Source organism: Balaenoptera physalus (genome assembly GCF_965194825.1).
Source record: "Balaenoptera physalus genome assembly, chromosome: 2".
Classification (NCBI taxonomy): Eukaryota; Metazoa; Chordata; class Mammalia; order Artiodactyla; family Balaenopteridae; genus Balaenoptera; species Balaenoptera physalus.
The window spans coordinates 15466928-15488233 of record NC_138883.1 but is presented as its reverse complement, the minus strand read 5'-3'; the positions used below and the strand labels follow the sequence as shown (position 1 = coordinate 15488233).

The following is a 21306-nucleotide window of genomic DNA, read 5'->3' as shown; positions in this document are numbered from 1 at the left end:
TTTTGGTAGTGAAACAAGCAAAGTGTTTATTAGGAGGAAAAAGGGTACGTGTGGAGAGACACATGGGAGGACTCAGAGGGAGAGTCGCGCTGTGTCACCGTTTTGATACAGAGAGCGTGGATGGCGGGAAAACAGTAGAGTCAGAGTCTGAAAACCTGAACTCAAGGCTTAGCTTTGTTAGGGCCGTTTCCTTTTCCAGGTCTTTTGCTTATTAGCTGGAATAACTTTGGTCAAGACTTTTAACCTCTATGAGTATCAACTTTTTCAGTGTAAAATGAGGGATTTCTAAGTCCCTAAGACCTAAGGTCTCTAAGGTCCCTTCCAATTCAAAAATGCTGTAATTCTAGTTTATATCATCTCTTTGGATTGCTTCCCTCTAGCTGCCCAAGAAATAACTTAAAGGTCATTAGTAACTGAGATTAAAAATAAGAATAGGAATAGGAAGTGAAAATAACTTTTATTAGGTTTGATAAAGTATTTTGTCATGGAAAGTAAAACTATTATCTGTAGCAAAGTTGTAGTTTTTCAGAAATTGTGTATGAAAATTAATATTTGCCATGATTTCTTAAAATCAAAATAGCAAAAGTTAATGCATTTCTGTCTGCAATGAATCCAAAATAAGATAAATCTGTCAAGGTACCAAAAATTTAAGAATGATTTAGGTGACTTTGAGAATTGCAATCCTCATATATAGTTCATTTATGCAAAAACTGGAGAAATCAAATCCTGCATTATGTGCTATTTTTGTCTCATTTTAGCTTCACTTTTAGAGCAACTTGTATAAGATCCTTCACCAAAAACAATATGGAAAGAACCAATAAGAAAATAAGATTTTGGATTGTATCAAAAACAAACAGATCTTCTTGAATCTTTCTGAGAATACTAGTTTGTACGCTTAATTTCCCTACAATTTAATATTACTTCAAATTCCTCAGCATTTATGCTTAATCTCTATATCTCATATTTGGAAAACAGTGATTATATTGGATTGGCCAAAAAGTGCCTTCAGTTTTTAAGTAAAAATAAAAGACACATTTTTCATGTTCACCAAGAACTTTACTGAACAACATATTCACCTTTTTGTTCCACCACCTTCTGCCATTTTTCAGGCAACTTCATAATTCCATCTTCCCAAAACTTTTTATCTTTTTGAGCAAAGAACTGTTCCAGGTGCCTTTTACAGTCTTCCAGGGAATTGAAATTTTTCCATTAAGAGAATTTTGCAAATACCTAAATAAATGGAAATCTGAAGGTGCAATGTCTGGTGAATACGGCAGATGAATCATAACTTCCCAACCAAGCTGTAACAGTTTTTGCCTCGTCATCAAAGAAACATGCAGTCTTGTGTTATCCTGATGGAAGACTATGTGTTTTCTATTGACTGAGTCTGGATGCATTTCGTCGAGTGCTGCTTTCAGTTGGTCTAACTGGGAGCAGTACTTGTTGGAATTAATCGTTTGGTTTTCCTGAAGGAGCTCATAATAGAGGACTCCCTTCCAATCCCACCATATATACAACATTACCTTGCCTTCTTTGGATGAAGACCGGCCTTTGGTGTAGTTGGTGGTGGTTCATTTCGCCTGTCCCACGATCTCTTCCGTTCCACATTATTGTACAATATCCACTTTTCACAGTCCATCACAATTTATTTTAAAAAATGGAACATTGTCATTATGTTTAAGTAGAGAATCGCATGCAGAAGTACGGTCAAGGTTTTTTTTCGCTTAACTTATGTGGAACCCAAACATCAAAGCGATTCAAGCTGGTGCAAATGATTTTCAACACTTGATTTGGATATTTTGAGTATGTCGGCTATCTTCCTCGTGGTATAACGTTGATTGTTCTCAATTAATGTCTGGATTGGATCGCTATCAACTTCAACTGGTCTACCTGACCACGGAGCAGCGTCCAGCGAGAAATCTCCAGCACGAAACTTCACAAACCACTTTTGACATGTTCGATCAGTCACAGCACCTTCTCCATACACTGCACAAATCTGTTTTTTGCATTTCAGTTGCGTTTTTATCTTTCTTGAAATAATAAAGCATAATAGGCCGAAAATGTTGCTTTTTTTCTTCCATCTTCAATATTAAAATGGCTACACAAAAATTCACCAATTTTGATGTCTTTTTTTAAATGCACGCTGATATGACAGCTGTCACATACAATCTAACAAAATTGTCTCTAATGAAGTTAAAGACAGCTAAGTGCTACTAGAGCCACCTTACAGAAAAAACTGAACGAACCTTTTGGCCAACTCAATACTTGTCATATAGGAGCATCTTTAATTCATGCCTTATCTGCGATTGGAATGTAAAAACTAACATTTTACTTCGCCTGCTCCTTTCATAGCCCCTAGCATAGAGGATGCTCAAAAAGGCTTAAACTGAACATCAACCCATTTTGTTATATGACAAAACATTCGCACTGATTGCACTGTTGCTTCAAACATAAGTCAATTATGACTAATATTCTTTTTTTTTAATGAAAATATTGAGAAGGCTTTTATTTAGGCAAAAGAACCAATGAACGTGCAATAGTATCACTCTTTTACTTATAATTTCTAAAGGCTCCTCACATATGACTAACAGTCTAATCTTCAAGTTTATTTTCTATTGGGAATGGGCAATTGACTAAATAAGGAATTTTATACACAAAGAAAGTTAATGTACATGGGCATATTAAATGTCAAACACTTGAGTGCATAAGTTTTTCTTCTGGAAAGGAATTACTGGTCTTGTATTAAGAATCTCCACAATATTTAACTGAAGTTCGACATAGCACAACCAGCACTTTCAATGGTCTCAAAAATATAAGTGTTCTTTAAGAATCTAGAATTATAATTTTCTTCCTTCAAGTATTACATACCCACATAAACACTTTAGTAAGAAAACCGACTTAGTTTTTTGATGCATCAAAGGATTTAAAAAGCCTGGCCAGGGCAAGGTATTAAAGGAAAGAGATGTGTCTTGTAAATCACAAGCCCAGGTGGAATGGGGGAGGGGAGGGGAGGAAATGGCTCTTGAACACTCTTCCTAGTAAACTAGACCAGGAACTGTGCTCGCCTTCTTCCCTTTAATGAGAGACACTGGCCAAGAGCACTTCCAACTACATAATAAGCAGTGAGTTAAGATGATAGGAAGCAAAGGAAATCCTAAACCAAGTACCACCTTAAATACTAGAAAAATCACATTTCATGACTTATCTTTCTCCTATTCTGACAAATTATTAGGACCTAGGAGATTTAGGGTGACAGTTATAAAATTAATGAAGGCTTTTGAGAATGGCAGTGGCCCAAGGACTCAGATGTTTTATAATCCTTCTCCCTCGTTAACTTTCTTTCCCAGTCCCTGATTTCTGAAAGTATCAGAATTTGAAAGATGAAATATATGCATGACCAGGACATATGTAAGGATTAGTGGACTAGAGTGCCATATAAACAACATTCATGTGGTTCATCTATCTAAGGCAAGAAAATTCAAACTAGTCCAATCTGGGTAATTCACAGTTATACTACCACACGCATTTTAAGAGACGTACTGCACCAAATGCAACAGCAAGCATGGTCTGCATCCGGGCATCTTGCAGTGTGCTCAGTAGCCCTTTTTTGCTAAGAAGAGCTCTTCCTGCCAATGTCCAGAACTTAACATGTTTTACTCCCACAGAGACAAACTGGGAATCTGAATCTGGTCGGAATTCTGCCACAAAAATACGTTGGTTGTGACCAGCTCTGCTGGCAATTTTGGCACCTGATAAAAAAGATACAACAAAATTTTCTAGGTTAGTATAAGAACTAAGCTAATTTTTACAGGATCAAACAGTTATTGAAAATATATAGTTCAAAAACTAAATGCTTATAAAGAGAGCAGGGAATTCCCTGGCGGTCCAGTGGTTAGACTCAGCGCTTTCACTGCTGAGGGCCCTCTGATCGGGGAACTAAGATTCCACAAGCTGCGCCGGCACGGCCCCCAAAAAAGAGAGAGGGCATGTCCCTTGCACTGCTACCTAGCAATCACATGACATACAATTACTAGTGTAGAGGGTCCTTTTTACATATTTTTGCAAGTGATGTGTGATTTATGGAACGCTTCATTATAATTTAAGGGGCATTTTAGAAACCATATCTTATTTTTTTCTGTGTAGTTCTATGAATTTCACTTTTTATAATGGCTATGTAACCGAAAAGTTCTGTCCGAAATGTGTTAAAGTAATATTACCCTATTGCTGTTCCATTATCACTTAACAATATAATTCATCGCATTCTTGAGTAAGATCCTCTATAACCAACCAAATAATAATTAGCAAGACACTTACCTGCATAGTTTCTTACTGAAAGGAAAGAACAGTGAATCATTTATAATATTAATAACTTTCATTAGTTTATACTTTGTTTACAATTTCACTGGGTTTTGAAAGTGGAACATACCTACAACTGTGTATGGGTATTGAGTAGGGCTCAATAGTGAATAATGGTTTCAATCACCAAGTTAACACAAATATGAAACAGAAAATTCCTATCACCCCATTTTTATTTTTTAAAATTACAAAGAAAAAAAAAATCCTACCTTCCTGCCATCTCCAAATGGTAACTGTATGTTCTGGGTCTAGCCCCACAGATAGCAAGAGTTTACCAGTAGCACTGAAGCTGACTGAACACACTCCCTTTGAATGGTAGCATCTTAGTATGGATAAAGTCTGCTTGTTCACTGCATCCCAGATGTGGATGGAAGGAGCTGTAGCTAAACAAAGATAAAAATCCAAAAGTTGTAACACACCTATTACAAATGTTTCCATTTCTAAGGCTGATGCATACTCATCTCTGAAACACAGGAAAAATATGTACCAAAGAAAGACAGTGTACTTACTAAAAAGTAGCTCAAAACTAAGACTGAATTAAAAAGAAAGAAAGAAAAGGGAAGAGAAAGGAAAGGAAGGGAGAAAAATACAGACTACTTCCTCAGGCTATAGTCCAAATTGCACTTTTGAGAAAATAGCATTTAGACAAGCAAATTAGGCAATCACAACTTTAAAGAACTTTTCAAAAAATAATGCATGTTTTAGATACACGTTAAATCTTTATATAATTATGTGCAGAAATATACAAACATTATACACTTATGAAATACCAGGATATATTTACTACCTATGTTATATGAAGGAGAGATAGAAAGTAAATACAAATTGAGAAAGGCAATAGGTAGGAAACCACCTGAATAGATCACAAAGGAAATCTTCAACTGGATAGGCATATATCTGGTAAAAAACTAATAAGTTCATATCACTTTATAAGACAGTAGTTTTTTTTTTTTAAACAGGATTTCATGGAAGAAATTAAACTGCTAATCTTTTAAAAAAATTATATTTGTTGTTTTTTTTCTTTTTTAGATTTTTAAATTTATCTTGTCCAGCCTGTTTCTACTGCTTAAAAAGTTTTCCCAGTTCTCTGTATTTCCTACGTTAAAAAAACCATAGCTTTGGACTGTCCTTTTTTCATGAATTGCACCCTATAAAAAGGAATAGGTAAGTCAATTCAGCAGCTAATTCAGTCTCAGAACATAAGTACTTTTAGTAAAATAATCAAAATATGGAAGTGCATTTGCTTCAAATTATAAATCTGGTACAAATATTGCAAAAATAGAGAAATATTACGAAAAGATGAGCCAGCCGCCTTAAAATCATTCGATGCAGAAAGAAATTGTGGTCTCTAAAGAAAATATTCTGATGAATTTAGACTATATTATGTACCATCTACAATTTATAGTATACCATGATAAATTAAATCTGACAGTTCTTCAAACAAAGTTGTTACAATATAGTAACTCAGGGAATTAAGTTTAAGTATCATTAAGTAAAAATCATTCAAAGATTTATGCAACTGTAAAAAAAATCAAAACTACATGGAAATAGACATAAAAATTTACCATATAATAGAGTATTTATGTGTGAAAAATTGACCACAATAATTAAAGCACTGGACTAAAATTAGAATGTTCCTCATTCAATAAATGTCAAAGGATATGAGGGACGGGTAAACTTAATTCAGTAAGGATCGCCAGATGGTTTAAATGTAAAATATGTATATATATACATATGTGCTGGAGATCATTCTATAATATTTTGTCAGTGCTAAATATTATATAGGTCTTCTGTAATACAGAAACATTTTTATATATTTACAAAAAGGACCTCTGGGCAACCCATATACTATATTTGTCTAAATGTGATGATGTAGATAATGAATTTTCAAGAAATATCACTTATTTAATATTCTCCAAATTTAATATTCCACAAATTACAAAGAATTACATTTATCTAAAATTTAAATAGCAAGTAATTTTAAGTAAACTGAATTAGTGAGCTTTTCAAACTTCTATAAAAAATCAAATGAGATGGTAAGAAGCTTATACCAAGAATTTACATCTTAAAACATATAGGTATGACAATGTTATGGGATTGTTACACATTTAGAGTGTCCAAAACTTACATCAGTAACAATATTTAAGATTTAAATTACTGGACCTTCTCAAGGCCTAACTTACTAAAGAAAGACTGAATTATGTTCATTAAGTATATTTTATTTTCTCCTGTAATTTGAAAGTGGTCATTGCTAGAGTAACACAGATACTACTCTTATTTCTCGCCTTCCTGTAGGCTACCAGACAGGACTGCCCATCATGGGCAAGGCATGTTACCAGGGACATCTCATTCTTTCTGATCCCTGTTTCTAGGCAGTTATGTTTCCCTATGAACTCAGGCTCAGAGAAGTTAAGTGACTTGGCCTAGGTCACACAACTCAGAGCTGGCAGAGCCAGCAGAGGTGTGCTATTGTCAGCACCCAGGTTCTATTCTCACTCTTTCCACACCAACCTGTCTCCAGAAAATCAATCCCACGCACTTTTCATAACCATTCTTGACTCTTAGTCTCCAGTATAGAGATGCCATAAGGGTCCCTTAAAATTACAAATGGATCTCATAATAATCAAAGTTTTAAAGGATATTCTTTTTTCATCCCTTAGCTTGCCTTTGATGCGGCATAGAAAACACTATATTTTAAAAACAAAGTTTTAATATGGACCATTAAGTGTGCCAACTGTATTTTGCCCTTTGGTTCCTATAGTGGACAACTCTTTTCTGTACACCCAGCATCCATTTCCTCCTTCCTTCTTAATAAAGCTCCAATTTTATTCAGGAATCCATGCCTTCCTCATGCAATGCAAGTGATTCAGGGGAAAGACACTGCATGCTCAGCTAACTGTCTGAGCCCATTGTGATAACACCCCCCTCATACCCCACAACCCTTACCCTCCCATTCCCCCACCCCTGACATTAGTGATTCAGTTCAGTAATCCAGATTCAAGCCAATAGCACACAGTATCCCCAGATCAGGGTCTTCTTAGTACAGGGCTTTGCTCACATCTTAAAATGACTCAATCAGGCTAAAAGGAAGCACTAATTTTAGGTCATAGTTTCGAAAGAAGTTTTTATCCTCTTTCCCACTTGATGAAAAAGCAAGGAAGCATGTAACTCCAACTGCTACTGGCAGCCCTTTTATAACACAAATACCACAGCCTTATGGGTGAAGCCAATGCTGAGAGGATGGCAGAGCAGAAGAGATAGGAAGCAGCACACCGTGGAGCTCCTGAATCAGCAAATGCAGGAGACCACCCTCCCACTCCACTCTTGTGTGATAGTAAATTTCCTTATTTTCTGTCATTAGAGGGCTCATGGAAGATCACTAAAGTCACTTAATGGACAACTGCCTATCAGGACAAATAGTAACCTAGACCAGAGAGAGGTCTCTCTCCTTGAGTTGCTTTAAGGATCAAAAATGTCAAATTCTTACCTCCTGACACAGTCTTGGGTGGGCTGAAAAAACTTTGTCAGAGACAAAAGATATTCCCTTAGTGTCTACTCAAAACACATCTACTGTATTCAAATGGTAATTATACCATATCTTTTCTAATATATATATTTTCTCTCCCACATTCCAAAGTGATGATTCCAAAACTCTTCCCCCACCTACTTCACCATCTCCTCACTCTCAGCTGATGAAATAAAAGCCATCAGAGAGGAGGTTCCTTATTTTCCCACCTCCAAACCTACCAGTTTTCTTGCATCTGAACCTACACTCCCTTCATTCCATATGACTGTAGGCAATTTCTCCCTGCCCATCTATTTCTTCCAAAGTATTCCCCCATCTCATTTAGCCAGCTGCTCAAGCAAAAAATTAATTTAGTCCTGACTCCTTACTTTCTCTCATGCCCCCTCATCCAATTTATCAAAAAAAAACCTGCTGGATTTACCTCTAAAATACAGTCCATATTTATCTAGTTCTCTTCATTTTCACTCCTAACACCCTAGTTTAAAATGTCTTTTGCTCGGACTACTATGATAGCCTCCTAGTTTTCTGGAGGCTCTTTCCCCTTTATATTCCTAATAGTGCAGAGAGTGATTTCCTCAAAGGATAAACTAGATCACAGGGCTTCCCTGGTGGCGCAGTGGTTGAGAATCCGCCTGCCAGTGCAGGGTACACGGGTTCGAGCCCTGGTCCCGGAAGATCCCACGTGCCGTGGAGCAACTAAGCCCGTGCGCCACAACTACTGAGCCTGTGCTCTAGAGCCCACGAACCACAACTACTGAGCCCACACGCCACAACTACTGAAGCCCGCGTGCCTAGAGCCCGTGCTCCGCAACGAGAAGCCACCGCAATGAGAAGCCCGCGTACCGCAACGAAGACTAGCCCCCGCTCGCCACAAGTAGAGAAAAGCCCGCGTGCAGCAATGAAGACCCAACGCAGCCAAAAATAAATAAATAAATAAATAAAATAAATAAAAATTAGATCCCATAACTCCCTTGCTTAAAACTCTCCAATGACGGACTCTGTGCTTAGCATAAATCCAAACTCCTCTCCGTGATTGGCAAAGCCCTACGTGACTGACTCCTGCCCCTCTCTAGGTTCAACTTAGAGGCCTTACTGCAGTCACACGGACCTTCCTGTTTCTTGATTCAGCTTTAGGGCCTCCCCAGGAGGGAGTTAACAGAAGCAGGACTGAGGTTACTATCACTAGAATGGCCTGCTTGCTAGTGTGTAAGAACTTGACTTTTGAAATGTTCCCTATGTTGATAAGGTTATTTTGTCCACGGGGGGCACTGAATACCTGCTTTCTTCTGGGACTATGGTATTTTAGTAGTTGTGGCTTTGTGTCTATGTGACCAGCCCCCAGTAAAAACCTTGGTCTCCGAGTCTTCAGTGGGTTTCCCTGGGCAGAAACACTGCACCTGCATTGATATATCTGGCTGCTGGTAGAAGAAGCAGGTTCTGTGTGACCCCTGGAGGAGTGTTTTGGAAGAGACATAGAAAGCCCGTGCCTCGATCCTCTAGGCTCCACCTGATGTGTCTTTTTCCCTTGCTGATCATTGTAATAAGCTACAGCACCGTAACTATCTCTGGGTCCTGTGATTCCTTCTAGTGAATCACTGAATGCGTGGGTGGTCGTAGGATTCCCAAACCAGGCCTCAGCCTAGAGCCCCCAGATCACCCTTCAGGTATCGTTGTTTTGTGTCATTCTTGGCCTAGCTAAATGTTACCACCTCTGAAAAAACACTCTGTTTTGTTGCCATCGCCCTATTTGTTGTTTTTATCACATTTATCACCATCTTAGATCATGTTATTTAAAAGGAAAGTACTTATTTATTGCCTGTCTCCCTCTAAAGCAGAAGTCAGCAACTTTCACTGTAAAGGGTCAGATAAGAGACAAAATGCAAGGTATTATGCAGGTACTTGTGTAATAAAAGAAAACAAATTTTCACAAAATTTTTATTGATGAAATTCATTGAGTGAAAATTTTTATAATATAGATCTATTAATGAGAATGAAATTTTTGGGGGGGGATAATTCACTTAAGTGGGGTTCAAAATCAGAGTTTATTTTTTTAAAAAAATTACAAATGTTCATCTGATAATGATCTATAATAATTTTCAACTGTGAAAATGTCTCACACAGATAGGTACTGTCAAATATGAATATCATCCAAAAGCATATGATTTTAATTGAGCATATTAATCACTTGGAAGGCATTCAGAAAATTCTCTTAGAGTCTTATCTTGATATTTGCCTTTTAGCATTTATTACATTGCAGAATAATAACTTTAAATTGAAGGTTAGGTGGAAGTTCCTCAATTGTACAGTTAAACAGATTTTTTAAATATGGAAATTTTCTCTACGCTTGTATCAAGATCTAAAAAATGCTGCTGGAGCTGTAACTTGAGCCCAGAAAATACATTTGCTGCAAATTTGTGTGGGAATGGGAATCTCACTTCTCATCTTAATTTTTGACAGTATGAGAAGTATATAGAGAAGTTTGGCGTTACTTGTGATTCAAAGATTAGTTGTCATCAAATGACTTTCCTGCAGTATAAGTTTCACATATAAGCACTGTAATTGAAATTTCAGGTTGTAATTATAATGTCCCTGTAATTTCAGGTTGAATCATTAAGAAACATTATCAAGTATGCAGCAAAAACTAATTTCCAAAGCCACTGAGTTTTCCATAACAGAGACTGAGGGCAGTTCTCACTCAGAAAAATTTCAGTTCTGGCTCTGAGCTACAGAAATTGCCAAAAAAAAACCCCAAAATGTTACCACTGCTAAACCACTGAACTGCTGTGGGGATAGGGCAAGTCAGGACTTTCAGCTTCTATTTCTAACATAAATTAACGGAACTGATGATGGTTAAGTCTATGAGAGCTAACAAAATTAACTGTTGACTCTCAATAACAAAATATTGAAGTTCACTTACACATGATAGATTGAAATATTTTCCACAAACCACCTGCTGACAAATAATACAATGAATAGCCATAAATGCCTTAAATGATTATAAGCCTTTTAAATTTAATCAACTATCCCCTTTTCTGCTCTAGCTCCACAGATATTTTTACCACCATCAGCTGTAATACATCTTAGCAGATTCCACTTCAGGTTGTACTGAATTCATGTTTTCTTAACTTATTTGAAAATATTATCTTTTGTAGTTGTTCCATGGACACCGTTCATAGAGGCAAACTTCAGTCACTTAAAAGTCTGCACTGATTCCTCAAATAAACAACTGGCAACATTTGTCAACCCATCAAGAGCCAAGGGAAACCATTAAAAATCATCTGCCTTTTTTTGGTCTTGTTTTTAGTGACTACTGATGTTGTTCCCAATGTCCTCAGTTCTTTTAGCAATGGTTTTTGCCAAAAAGCTAATAGTCTTAAGTTTATTTTCTCTGGACACTTGTTCGTTGCAATCAAACATGATTTAATTAACTCACAGTAATAAACAGCTTTTCTTGATTAGCTAACAAATGAATCATTCAGAACCTTAGGTTGTAGCCACATTTTATTTTATTGTTTTTTGAAGAAATTCTGTTGTGATGAGATATTGTTTTAAAGTTTCTAATTTTTCTGATTTTTGCTTTCCTGTGAACTGGGAATACTGTGATAAAGTTTAGTGTGAAAATGTTGACATATATTGTATTCTTTCAGCACAGCTATAGTATCATTGCATAATAAACACAATGTTTTACCAACTAATTTCATAACAACATAATCCACACTTCACTGTGCCTTTTGAGTTTGACATTCAAAGTCTATTTTCCTTTCCCCTCCCTTGTTTTGACATGATAGATATACACTGGTTAAAAAACAAAAAAATGGCAGCAATGTGGATAGACCTAGAGAATAGCATATTTAGTGAAGTCAGTCAGATAGAGAAAGACAAATACGGTATGACATGACCTACACGTAGAATCTAAAAAACAATACAAACGAATGTATATGTAAAACAGAAACAGACTCACAGACATAGAAAACAAACCAGTGGTTACCTAAGGAGAGAGGAAAGAGGGGAGGGGCAAATTAGGGGTACGAGATTAAGAGATACAAACTGCTTTGTATAAAATAGGTAAGGATATATTGTATAGCACAGGGTAATTATAGCCATTATCTTGTAATAACTTTTAGTGGAGTATAAGCTGTAAAAAAATGAATCCCAATGTTGTACACCTGAAACTAATATAATGTTGTACATCAACTATACTTCAACAACAAAAAAATGTTGTGGAATAGCAATACACGCAGCACTCAAAACCTGTCAAGTTTTAAAACAGAATCACTGCAGTTTGTAGTGTGCTAAGCAGCAGTGGAAAGCAATGAGAGTGTTATAAACAGTCTCTGTTGCAACTATTCAACTCTGCCATTAAAGCACAAAAGCTGCCATAGACAATATGTAACTGAATGAGCATGGCTGTGTCCAATAAAACTTTATCTATGGATACTGAAATCTGAATTTCATATACTTTTCATGTTTTGTGAAATTTTATTCTTCCCGTGTTATTTTCCAACTACTTAAATTAATAAAAACTATACTCAATCATGGGATGTACAAAAACAGGTGCTGGACCAGATTTGGCCCAAGGGCTGTAGTTTGCTAACCCCTGCTCTTGAGTGTAGACCAAGAGAGCAAGGACCTTGCCTGTTGTGTTGAATAAATTTGTAGTTAAACAGTCAAATCACAAAATCATGCTTTACCCTGGAGGAGGGGAGGGAAATGGATACAAATCACATAAATTGGTAGAAATCAAATAAATGTTTTCTTATCAAACTGCTAATTCTTACTATATTATGTAAACTGAAATACAGTTGAAAAGCCTAGTTATTATAATATCTAAAAACAACAGACATGCATTGTTCATCTAACAGCTTTTTAACTTCACAAAGCCATGGTCAAAATCAATAATAAAAAGTTATTTTCAAATCTTTAAATGCTCTGTTGATCTAGTATGTGCAATAATTAAGATGGTTACATAAAAATAATAAAGTTTAAAAAAATTTTATTTCTAGGCAATAAAATTTATTGATTCATATTTAAGATCGAGTTTTAGCCCCACCTTTATTCTTACCAGCTATGTGATATTGGCGACTTAATATCTACTATGAAGAATTCTTGTGATGACTTACAACAATGTTGGGCACACTAAGAAGGTCAAAATATATTAGCTTTTTTTAAAAAAAAACTTATTATTGCAGACAGGGCTCAGCATCATGACATTAAAATGCTGTATTTCTTAATTTTAAAAAAATCCAAAATAGGTTCAAGTATCTTATTACTCTATAAAAATTTGGGCTATCATTACTTAACAATATGACTGAAATAGAAAATGATTAATTTCCTTACCTGACATGTCTGCTGAATCACCTATAATGGAAAAATAGCAGAATAATAATTATCCATAAATACTATAAGCAAAATTTGTAAAAACTCAATTATCATAAAATGATAATTTTAAGTAATTTAAATAATTGTTATATACAAAATTAGTTTTATTATGCAAAATTGAGTACACTGTAAGTAAAGCCACTAATTTCAATTATATATGAATATTAACATTCTATGAATATGACCTTTCAATCTTTGGATCAATATTTTCTTTATATATAGTGAGTTACATGAAATTTTAAATATAACAACTTAAAATAATATTGATATGGTTTAAAATTGATCTGACTTTATTTTGGTTTAAAAAATGCCCTGTTAATAGATCCTTTGGGCTTTAATGCATCTCTACATGCAGGGAAGAATTAGATCTAAACCTTCTGAGAGAAATGATGGCAAAAGTTAGCATGTAACTCAAGAAAAAAAAAGCTCTTAATTCAGGCCACAAATTAACCCCTTTATTATTTTTTTTTTAATTAAACATTTTCTGTATGAGTAAAAGATTGCCAAAAAAGAAAACACAAAACTCATTATATTTGCAGTGGAAATACTTATTAACCACAATTTTAGAAGCAATAGTCTATTGCAAGAAAGAAAGCAGAAAAATTTAGGAATCTTTTCAAGACAGATGATTGTTCTGTGCTTTGGCAGAGCTTTATATCCCTATGAAATAATTATTTCAATGACATATGTAGACTTATCGTATCCTGACCTGGAATACGAGAGAAAAGGTAATGAAGTACTTGACTCTGCTGAACAGACCAGTCAGGATATACCACTTTTAGTTTTGAACATGCTCTGATAACAACCAAATGATGAGAGGACTTGAAACCATGTCACATGAAGAATGGTTTAAAGACTGAGGGTGTTTGGTTTTGGCGATCAGGCTTATCCCAGAATATCTGCAGGGCCTGGGACAATTAAGAGTACAGAAAAAGACCTAAACATCACAGGTCTAAATATTCTGGGTGCCCCAAAATGAGGACCAGTGAATTGCAATGAAAGAGAAACAAATTTTGGTTCTATATGAAGAAGCACTTTATAACAGAGCTTCCTGGGCTTCCCTCATGGTGCAGTGGTTAAGAATCTGCCTGCCAATGCAGGGGACACGGGTTCGAACCCTGGTCTGGGAATATCTCACATGCCATGGAAAAACTAAGCCCGTGTGCCGCAACTACTGAGCCTGCACTCTAGAGCCCACAAGCCACAACTACTGAGTCCACGTGCCACAACTACTGAAGCCCGCGTGCTTAGAACCCACGCACCGCAACGAAGAGCAGCCCCTGCTTGCCACTCGAGAAAGTGGCACAACTTGAGAAAGCCTGCGCGCAGCAACAAAGACCCAACGCAGCCAAAAATAAATAAACAAAATAAGTAAGTTTATTAAAAAAAAAAAAACGAGCTTCAAAAAAAGGAGAGGTTAGGTTACTCTGTTAGGCATCAAGTGATAATGGGGTTCAAGCACATGTAGGAGGATCCTTAATCAAATATGTAACAAAGGAAATTCAAACATCTAATGATGGACAGCTAGTGATGGATAAAATGATATATTTGGCTCTGAGATTCCAAGAAAAAAGAAAAGTTTGAATGTAACTGGCTAAAATACCACAAAAGCAAATATTTCAGTACCTCTATGATTTATATGACTTTTTAACAAAGAGAACCATATACATTTTATAAAGTGTTTTCGTGCTTTGTGGGTTTTAAACAAGCCTGGCAAGCAAAGTAACTACTGATTCAATTTTCTTTAGGTTCAGAAGAGAAAAAGTCTCTTACTCTTTGATCTTCTCTTGAGTCTTTCTTACACTTAATTAGTCATCAGTAAAGAATTTTATGTCTTGTGGAATGCTACAAGTAGGGCAAGGCACAGAACTACATACATGATCTAAAATCCACCTCTGTACTGCCTGAACTTTGACTTGGAAGGACAGAGAGGGGGAGATAATTAGCCATTCCACATTCTCTATAGTGTTGCCTTTCAACAAAAGGGAAAGAATACAAAAAATATCAAATCATGCATTTGAAACTAACATAATATTTTATGTCAATTATATCTCAATTTTAAAAAGGGAAAGAAGTAGAGAAGGTCAAATTTCATGAAAGATTAATGTGTGACCACAACATTTCTTAATCAAAAGAGAAAACTATAGCCCTAAATATGTTAAACAAAATTGCTTTTTTAAAGGGAGAAAAGGGGAAAGAAAAGGAGAAGGAGCAAAGCTGGGAAATGGAAGAACCATGCCTTCTAAGATTCCATTCATAGAATGTAAATTCCACTAACATAGAGATTTTGTCTTTTTTTGTAAGCTGCTTATGTCCCAAGCACCAAGAACAATACCTTGCACGTGGCAGATACTCAGTAAATTTGTTGAATAAATGAACTTAATAAAAATTAACTGATCAATAACTATATGCCAAGAGGCACTAAACATGATGCTTTCATGACCAACATGGTAACTTGGTCTCTTACTCCTCATGCAAAGTGAAAAGAAGACTTCAATTTCAAAAACTTAGTGTGAAAACGGGCTAGATCTACGTATTTATATTCAAAGATTAGAAAGGCTGGATCAAGAGGCAGAATAGAAGGATGTGGAGCTCACCTTCTACAAATACATCAGAACTACATCTACATGTGGAACCCTTCTCACAGAATACCTGCTGAACGCCGGCAGATCTCATAAAACCAAAGTTGCAAGAAGGATCACCACGTAACCAGGTAGGATGAAAGAAAAAAAAAAAAAAAGAAGAATCAGGACGGGACCTGTGCCCCTGGCAGAGAGCTATGAAAGAGGAAAGATTCCCTCACCCTGGGAAGTCTCTTCACTGGTGGTGAGATCAGCTGGGACAGAAAGGGAGCTTCAGAGGCTCAGAGAAGAGTACAGCAGCCGGTTTACAGCAGGTGGAACAGATAGAGACCAACACAGAGGGTCCTGGCCACCTCCCTGCCCTCCCCAGCCTGAGATGCGCATTTGCTGGTGTGTGCGGGGGGGCTGGGCGCTGAAACTTGGGTTTCAGAGGACAGATCTGGGGAGAGGACTGGGGTTGGTTGTGTGGAGACAACCTGAAGGGGCTGAAGTGTGGTCCAAGCCACAATCAGGGGTGTGCGCAGGAAGGAGCTTGGGTCTGCCACTGAAGTCCCACGGTTAATGCTTGAAGGGAGGGGCAGGGCCCCTGCCATAGCAGCCTCCTATTCTTGGAGTGCTCATGGCGGGCGCAGCTCTGCCTCTATGAGCTTTTTTTTAAGCACCAGAGGATTGTCCATACTTGGAGGCAGGGCTGAAATCCAAACCGATCCCCAGGGGCCGTGTGACTTTGGAAGCAGGGCTGAAATCTGAGTGTCCCAGCGGTTGTGGGATCTGTGAATTTAGGCACTTTGTAAACTCAGTGCCCGTGGGACATCCAAGCAGATTACTGGTGATCTCGTGGATGGGGCGGGTCCAGCGATAGTGGCTGTGGGCTTTGCCACAGTCTGGGCTGACTCAGTAGCTCTACGATGGGTCCAGGTGCAAGACTTTGGCAGTCCCGGTACCTGATCTCAGCAGTTCTGTACCAAGGGATCTGTGCTAGTGGCTTTGTGAGCACAGCACCTGAGGGACACCCAGGACAACTGCCTGAATTCCCATGGTTGAGGTGGGGCCGAGGGCAGTACCAAAACAGTGTACTTTGTGAATCCACACAACGGGTGACAGGCAACATCACAAAGCGCACTTCCTGATGGACAGCTCCTACAAAGGAATACTCAGTGGCTCCTGTCCCTGCTCCAGCCCCCACTACCTCACACCGCAGTTCAGAAACGGATCTGGGGGTGTCTACTCCAACAAGTGGGGAGCAGACCTTGCCCCCAACAGGGCTGTGACAAGCACAGACCAAAAAGGAGGGCCCATTCAACATCCAGTGCAGGCTCTGGTCACCACAACAACAATTACACCCCCTATCAAGGGGATAATGGCCAACACACACTGAGGAAAGATGTGGCAGGTATCCATAGTAAAAACAGCCCTCGCACTAAAAATATTAGACTCATGGAGCATACACAGGGACACTTCCACATAAAAAGCCCTTCAGGACCACAGTAGATAACTGTTTCTCTTAAACTCATAAAGTCAGAGAAATATGAGTAAAATGAAGAAGCAGAGGAACCACTCCCGATTTAAAGATCAAGAGAGTTCCTCTGAAAGAACAAACAATGAAGCAGACCTCTCCAGTTTACTAGACCCCAAGTTCAAGAAGGAAGTAATGAAAATACTGAAGGAATGAAGAAGGGCTATTGATAGAAATGCAGATTACTATAAAAAGCAATTAGAGGGGCTTCCCTGGTGGCGCAGTGGTTGAGAATCGGCCTGCCAATGCAGGGGACACGGGTTTGAGCCCTGGTCTGGGAAGATCCCACATGCCGCGGAGCAACTAAGCCCGTGAGCCACAACTACTGAGCCTGCGCGTCTGCAGCCTGTGCTCCACAACGGGAGAGGCCGTGACAGTGAGAGGTCCGCTCACCGTGATGAAGAGTGGCCCCCACTCGCCGCCAACTGGAGAAAGCCCTCACACAGAAACGAAGACCCAACACAGCCAAAAATTAAAAAAAAATAAAAAAAAAAAAAGATGGCTGCTAATACATGGGATACATGCTTCCTTAACCAAAAAAAAAAAAAGCAATTAGAAACTATAAAGAGGAGCCGATTAAAATTAGAAAACTCATTTGCCAAGACAAAAGCTGAGCTGAAGGCAATAAATAGCAAACTGGATAATGCAGAAGAATGAATAAGTGATCTGGAAGACAGAATAATGGAAATCATCCAATCAGATCAGCAGACAGAAAGACAAATGAAAAAAAAATGAAAGCAATATACAAGACCTATGGGATAATATAAAGCATCCCAATTTACGCATAAGAGGGATCCCAAGAAGGAGAAGAAAAATAAAAGGGGTTCGAAAATATATTTGAAGAAATCATGGCTGAAAAATCTCCAAACCTAAAGAAGGAAACAGATATCCAGGTACAGAAAGCACAGAGGGTCCCAAACAAGATGAACCCAAACAGACCTATACCAAGACATATTATGACTAAAATGGCAAAAGTTTAAGACATAGGGAGGATTCTAAAGGCAGCAAGAGAAAATAAAGAGTTAATGACAAGGGGACACCCATAAGGCTCTCAGCTGATTTCTCCACAGAAACATTGCAGGCCAGAAGGGAGTGGCAAGATATATTCAAAGTCCTGAAAGGGAAAAACCTGCAAAACAGGATAGTCTACCCAGCAATATTATCACTTAGAATAGAAAGAGAGATAAAGAATTTCTCAGACAAGCAAAAACTAAAAGAATACAGCAATACTAAACCTATCCTAAAAGAAATATTGAAAGGTCTTCTCTAAATAGAAAAGAAGCAAGAATCTACAGGAAAGAGAAAATCACAATTGGAAAGTAAATCAAATAAGCCAATAGACAGATTTTTTTAAAAATCAAAAAAAAATTTGTGAAAGCAATAACTACAATGAACATCAAAAGGATAAACACAAAGATGTAAAAGATGCATCAAAATCATATAATGTGGGGGAGGAGAGTAAGAAATGTAGATTTTTTTGTAGATTTTTTGTTTGTTTGTCTCAAAGTCTCTTTATTCCTTTGCTCGTTCTTTATTATAAAATGCTAGAGACATGTCAAGTGTTTTTTGTTTTTTTTTTTTTGTGGCCACACTGCACAGCTTTCAGGACCTTAGTTCCCTGACCACAGATCGAACGCAGGCCCCTGGCAGTGAAAGCACTGAGTCCTAACCACTGGGCCACAAGGGAACTCCCGATTTTTTTTTTTTAGAATGTGTTTGAGTCTATAGGACTACCAGTCTAAAGCAAAAAGATATAGTAATGAGTTAACGTACTTGAAAAACAGAGTGAAAAACAGAGTAACCACAAATCAAAAACATACAACAGAGTCACAAAAACCAAAAAGAAGAGAACATAAGCATAATACAAAAGAAAATCATCAAACCACAAAAAGAAAACAAAAAGAATAAAGAACAAAGAAGAAATACAAAAACAGCTACAAAACAAGGTTTAAAATGGTAATAAATGTGTATCTATCAATAATTACCTTAAATGTAATAAACTAAATGATCCAAACAAAAGACACAGAGTGGGGAGGGGATAAATTAGGAGTTTGCGATTAACATATATACACTACTATATATGAAATAGCCAACAAGGACCTACTGTATAGCACAGGGAATATACTCAGTATTTTATAATAACCTATATGGGAAAAGAATTTGAAAAAAAATAGATATGTGTGTATGTATAACTGAATCACTCTGCTGTGTACCTGAAACTAACAAAACATTGTAAATCAATTATATCAATAGTTCAATAAAAAAAAGAAAATCATATGTACTCTCAAGTACAGCTATAAATAGTAATTATGCTCCTAAGCCTGAAAAATCTCACCCAAAGCCTTAAAACAGTGTGAAAAACATAAGAAAAGTCTCCATGATACTAAAAAAAAAAAAAAAAAAAAAAAAGGACACAGAATGTCAGATTGCATACAAAAAACAAGAGCCTACAGTATGCTGCCTACAAGAGACTCACTTTAGGGCGAAGAATACAATAAGTCCCCTATATACGAACAAGTTCTGTTCTGAGAGCATGTTCGTAAGTCCAACAAAGTTAGCCTAGGTATCCACCTAACACAACTGGCTATATAGTACTGTACTGTAATAGGTTTATAATACTTTTCACACAAATAATACGTAAAAAACAAACAAACACAAAAAATAAAGAAGACATTTTAAATCTTACAGTACAGTACCTTGAAAAGTACAGTAGTACAGTACAACAGCTGGCATACAGGGGCTGGCATCAAGTAAACAGGCAAGAAGAGTTACTGACTGGAGGAGAGGAGGTGGGAGACAGTAGAGCTGAAGGATCGTCAGCAACAGGAGATGGAGGGCAAGCTGCAATTTCACTCACACCTGACGCTGATGGAATGCATGTTCGCATCTTTGAAAGTTCACAACTTGAAGGTTCGTATGTAGGGGACTTACTGTACACATAGAGTGAAAGTGAGGGGATGGAAAAAGATACTTCATGCAAACAGAAATGACAAGAAAGCGAGGATAGCAATATTCACGTCAGACAAAATAGACTTTAAAACAAAAGCCATAAAAAAAGATAAAAAAGGTCACTATATAATGATAAAAAGATCAATATAAGAGGAGGATATTACACTCGTTAACATATATGCACCCAATATAGGAGCACATAAATACGTAAAACAAATACTAACAGACATAAAGGGAGAAATTGACAGGGGTACAATAATACTAGGAGATCCCACTCACATCAATGGACAGATCTTCCAGACAGAAAATCAATAAGGCAATGGAGATCCTAAATGACACAATAGACCAATTGGATTTAATTGATATTTTTAGGACATTACATCCAAACAAACAGAATACACATTCTTTTCAAGTGCACATGGAACAGTCTCTAGGATTGACCATATACTAGGACACAAAACAAGCCTCAACAAATCTAAGAGGACAGAAATTACTTCAAGCATCTTTTCTGACCACAACAGCATGAAACTAGAAATCAACCAAGAAAGAGAAACGAGAAAAAACGATTACATGGAGACTAAATAACATGCTACTAAAAAACCAATGGATCGGGGCTTCCCTGGTGGCGCAGTGGTTGAGAGTCTGCCTGCCGATGCAGGGGACACGGGTTCAAGCCCTGGTCTGGGAGGATCCCACATGCCGTGGAGCAACTGAGCCCGTGAGCCACAACTACTGAGCCTGCGCGTCTGGAGCCTGTGCTCCGCAACAAGAGGCCGCGACAGTGAGAGGCCCGCACACCGCGATGAAGAGTGGCCCCAGCTCGCCGCAACTGGAGAAAGCCCTCGCACAGAAATGAAGACCCAACACAGCCAAACATAAATAAATAAATTAAAAAAAAAAAAAAAAGAATGGATACAGGAGACCTTGTTATTAAAAAAAAAACAAAACCAATGGATCAATGATGAAATGAAAGAGGAAATTAAAAAATACCTTGAGAC

The 21306-nt window shown here is 37.4% G+C and overlaps 1 protein-coding gene across 13 annotated transcripts in view; it reads right to left on the bottom strand.

Moving 5' to 3' along the window:
* The window catches only part of EML5 (EMAP like 5), a 166668-nt gene that overhangs the window by 8847 nt on the left and 136515 nt on the right, over positions 1–21306 (bottom strand). For 9 of the 13 annotated variants that reach the window (XR_014260948.1, XR_014260949.1, XM_082451170.1 and 6 more), the window contains 3 exons: positions 13220–13240; positions 4566–4739; positions 3541–3749 (listed from right to left, as the gene is read on the bottom strand). Coding sequence is in view for 10 of the 13 variants with exons in the window: in XM_082451170.1 (XP_082307296.1) it covers positions 3541–3749; positions 4566–4739; positions 13220–13240 (404 nt within the window). In the remaining 3 variants the exon portion in view is untranslated. Of the gene's footprint in view, positions 1–3540; positions 3750–4565; positions 4740–4793; positions 13241–21306 lie in introns of those variants that run through there. The other 4 variants (XM_082451172.1, XR_014260950.1, XM_082451168.1 and 1 more) reach the window with 4 other exon arrangements.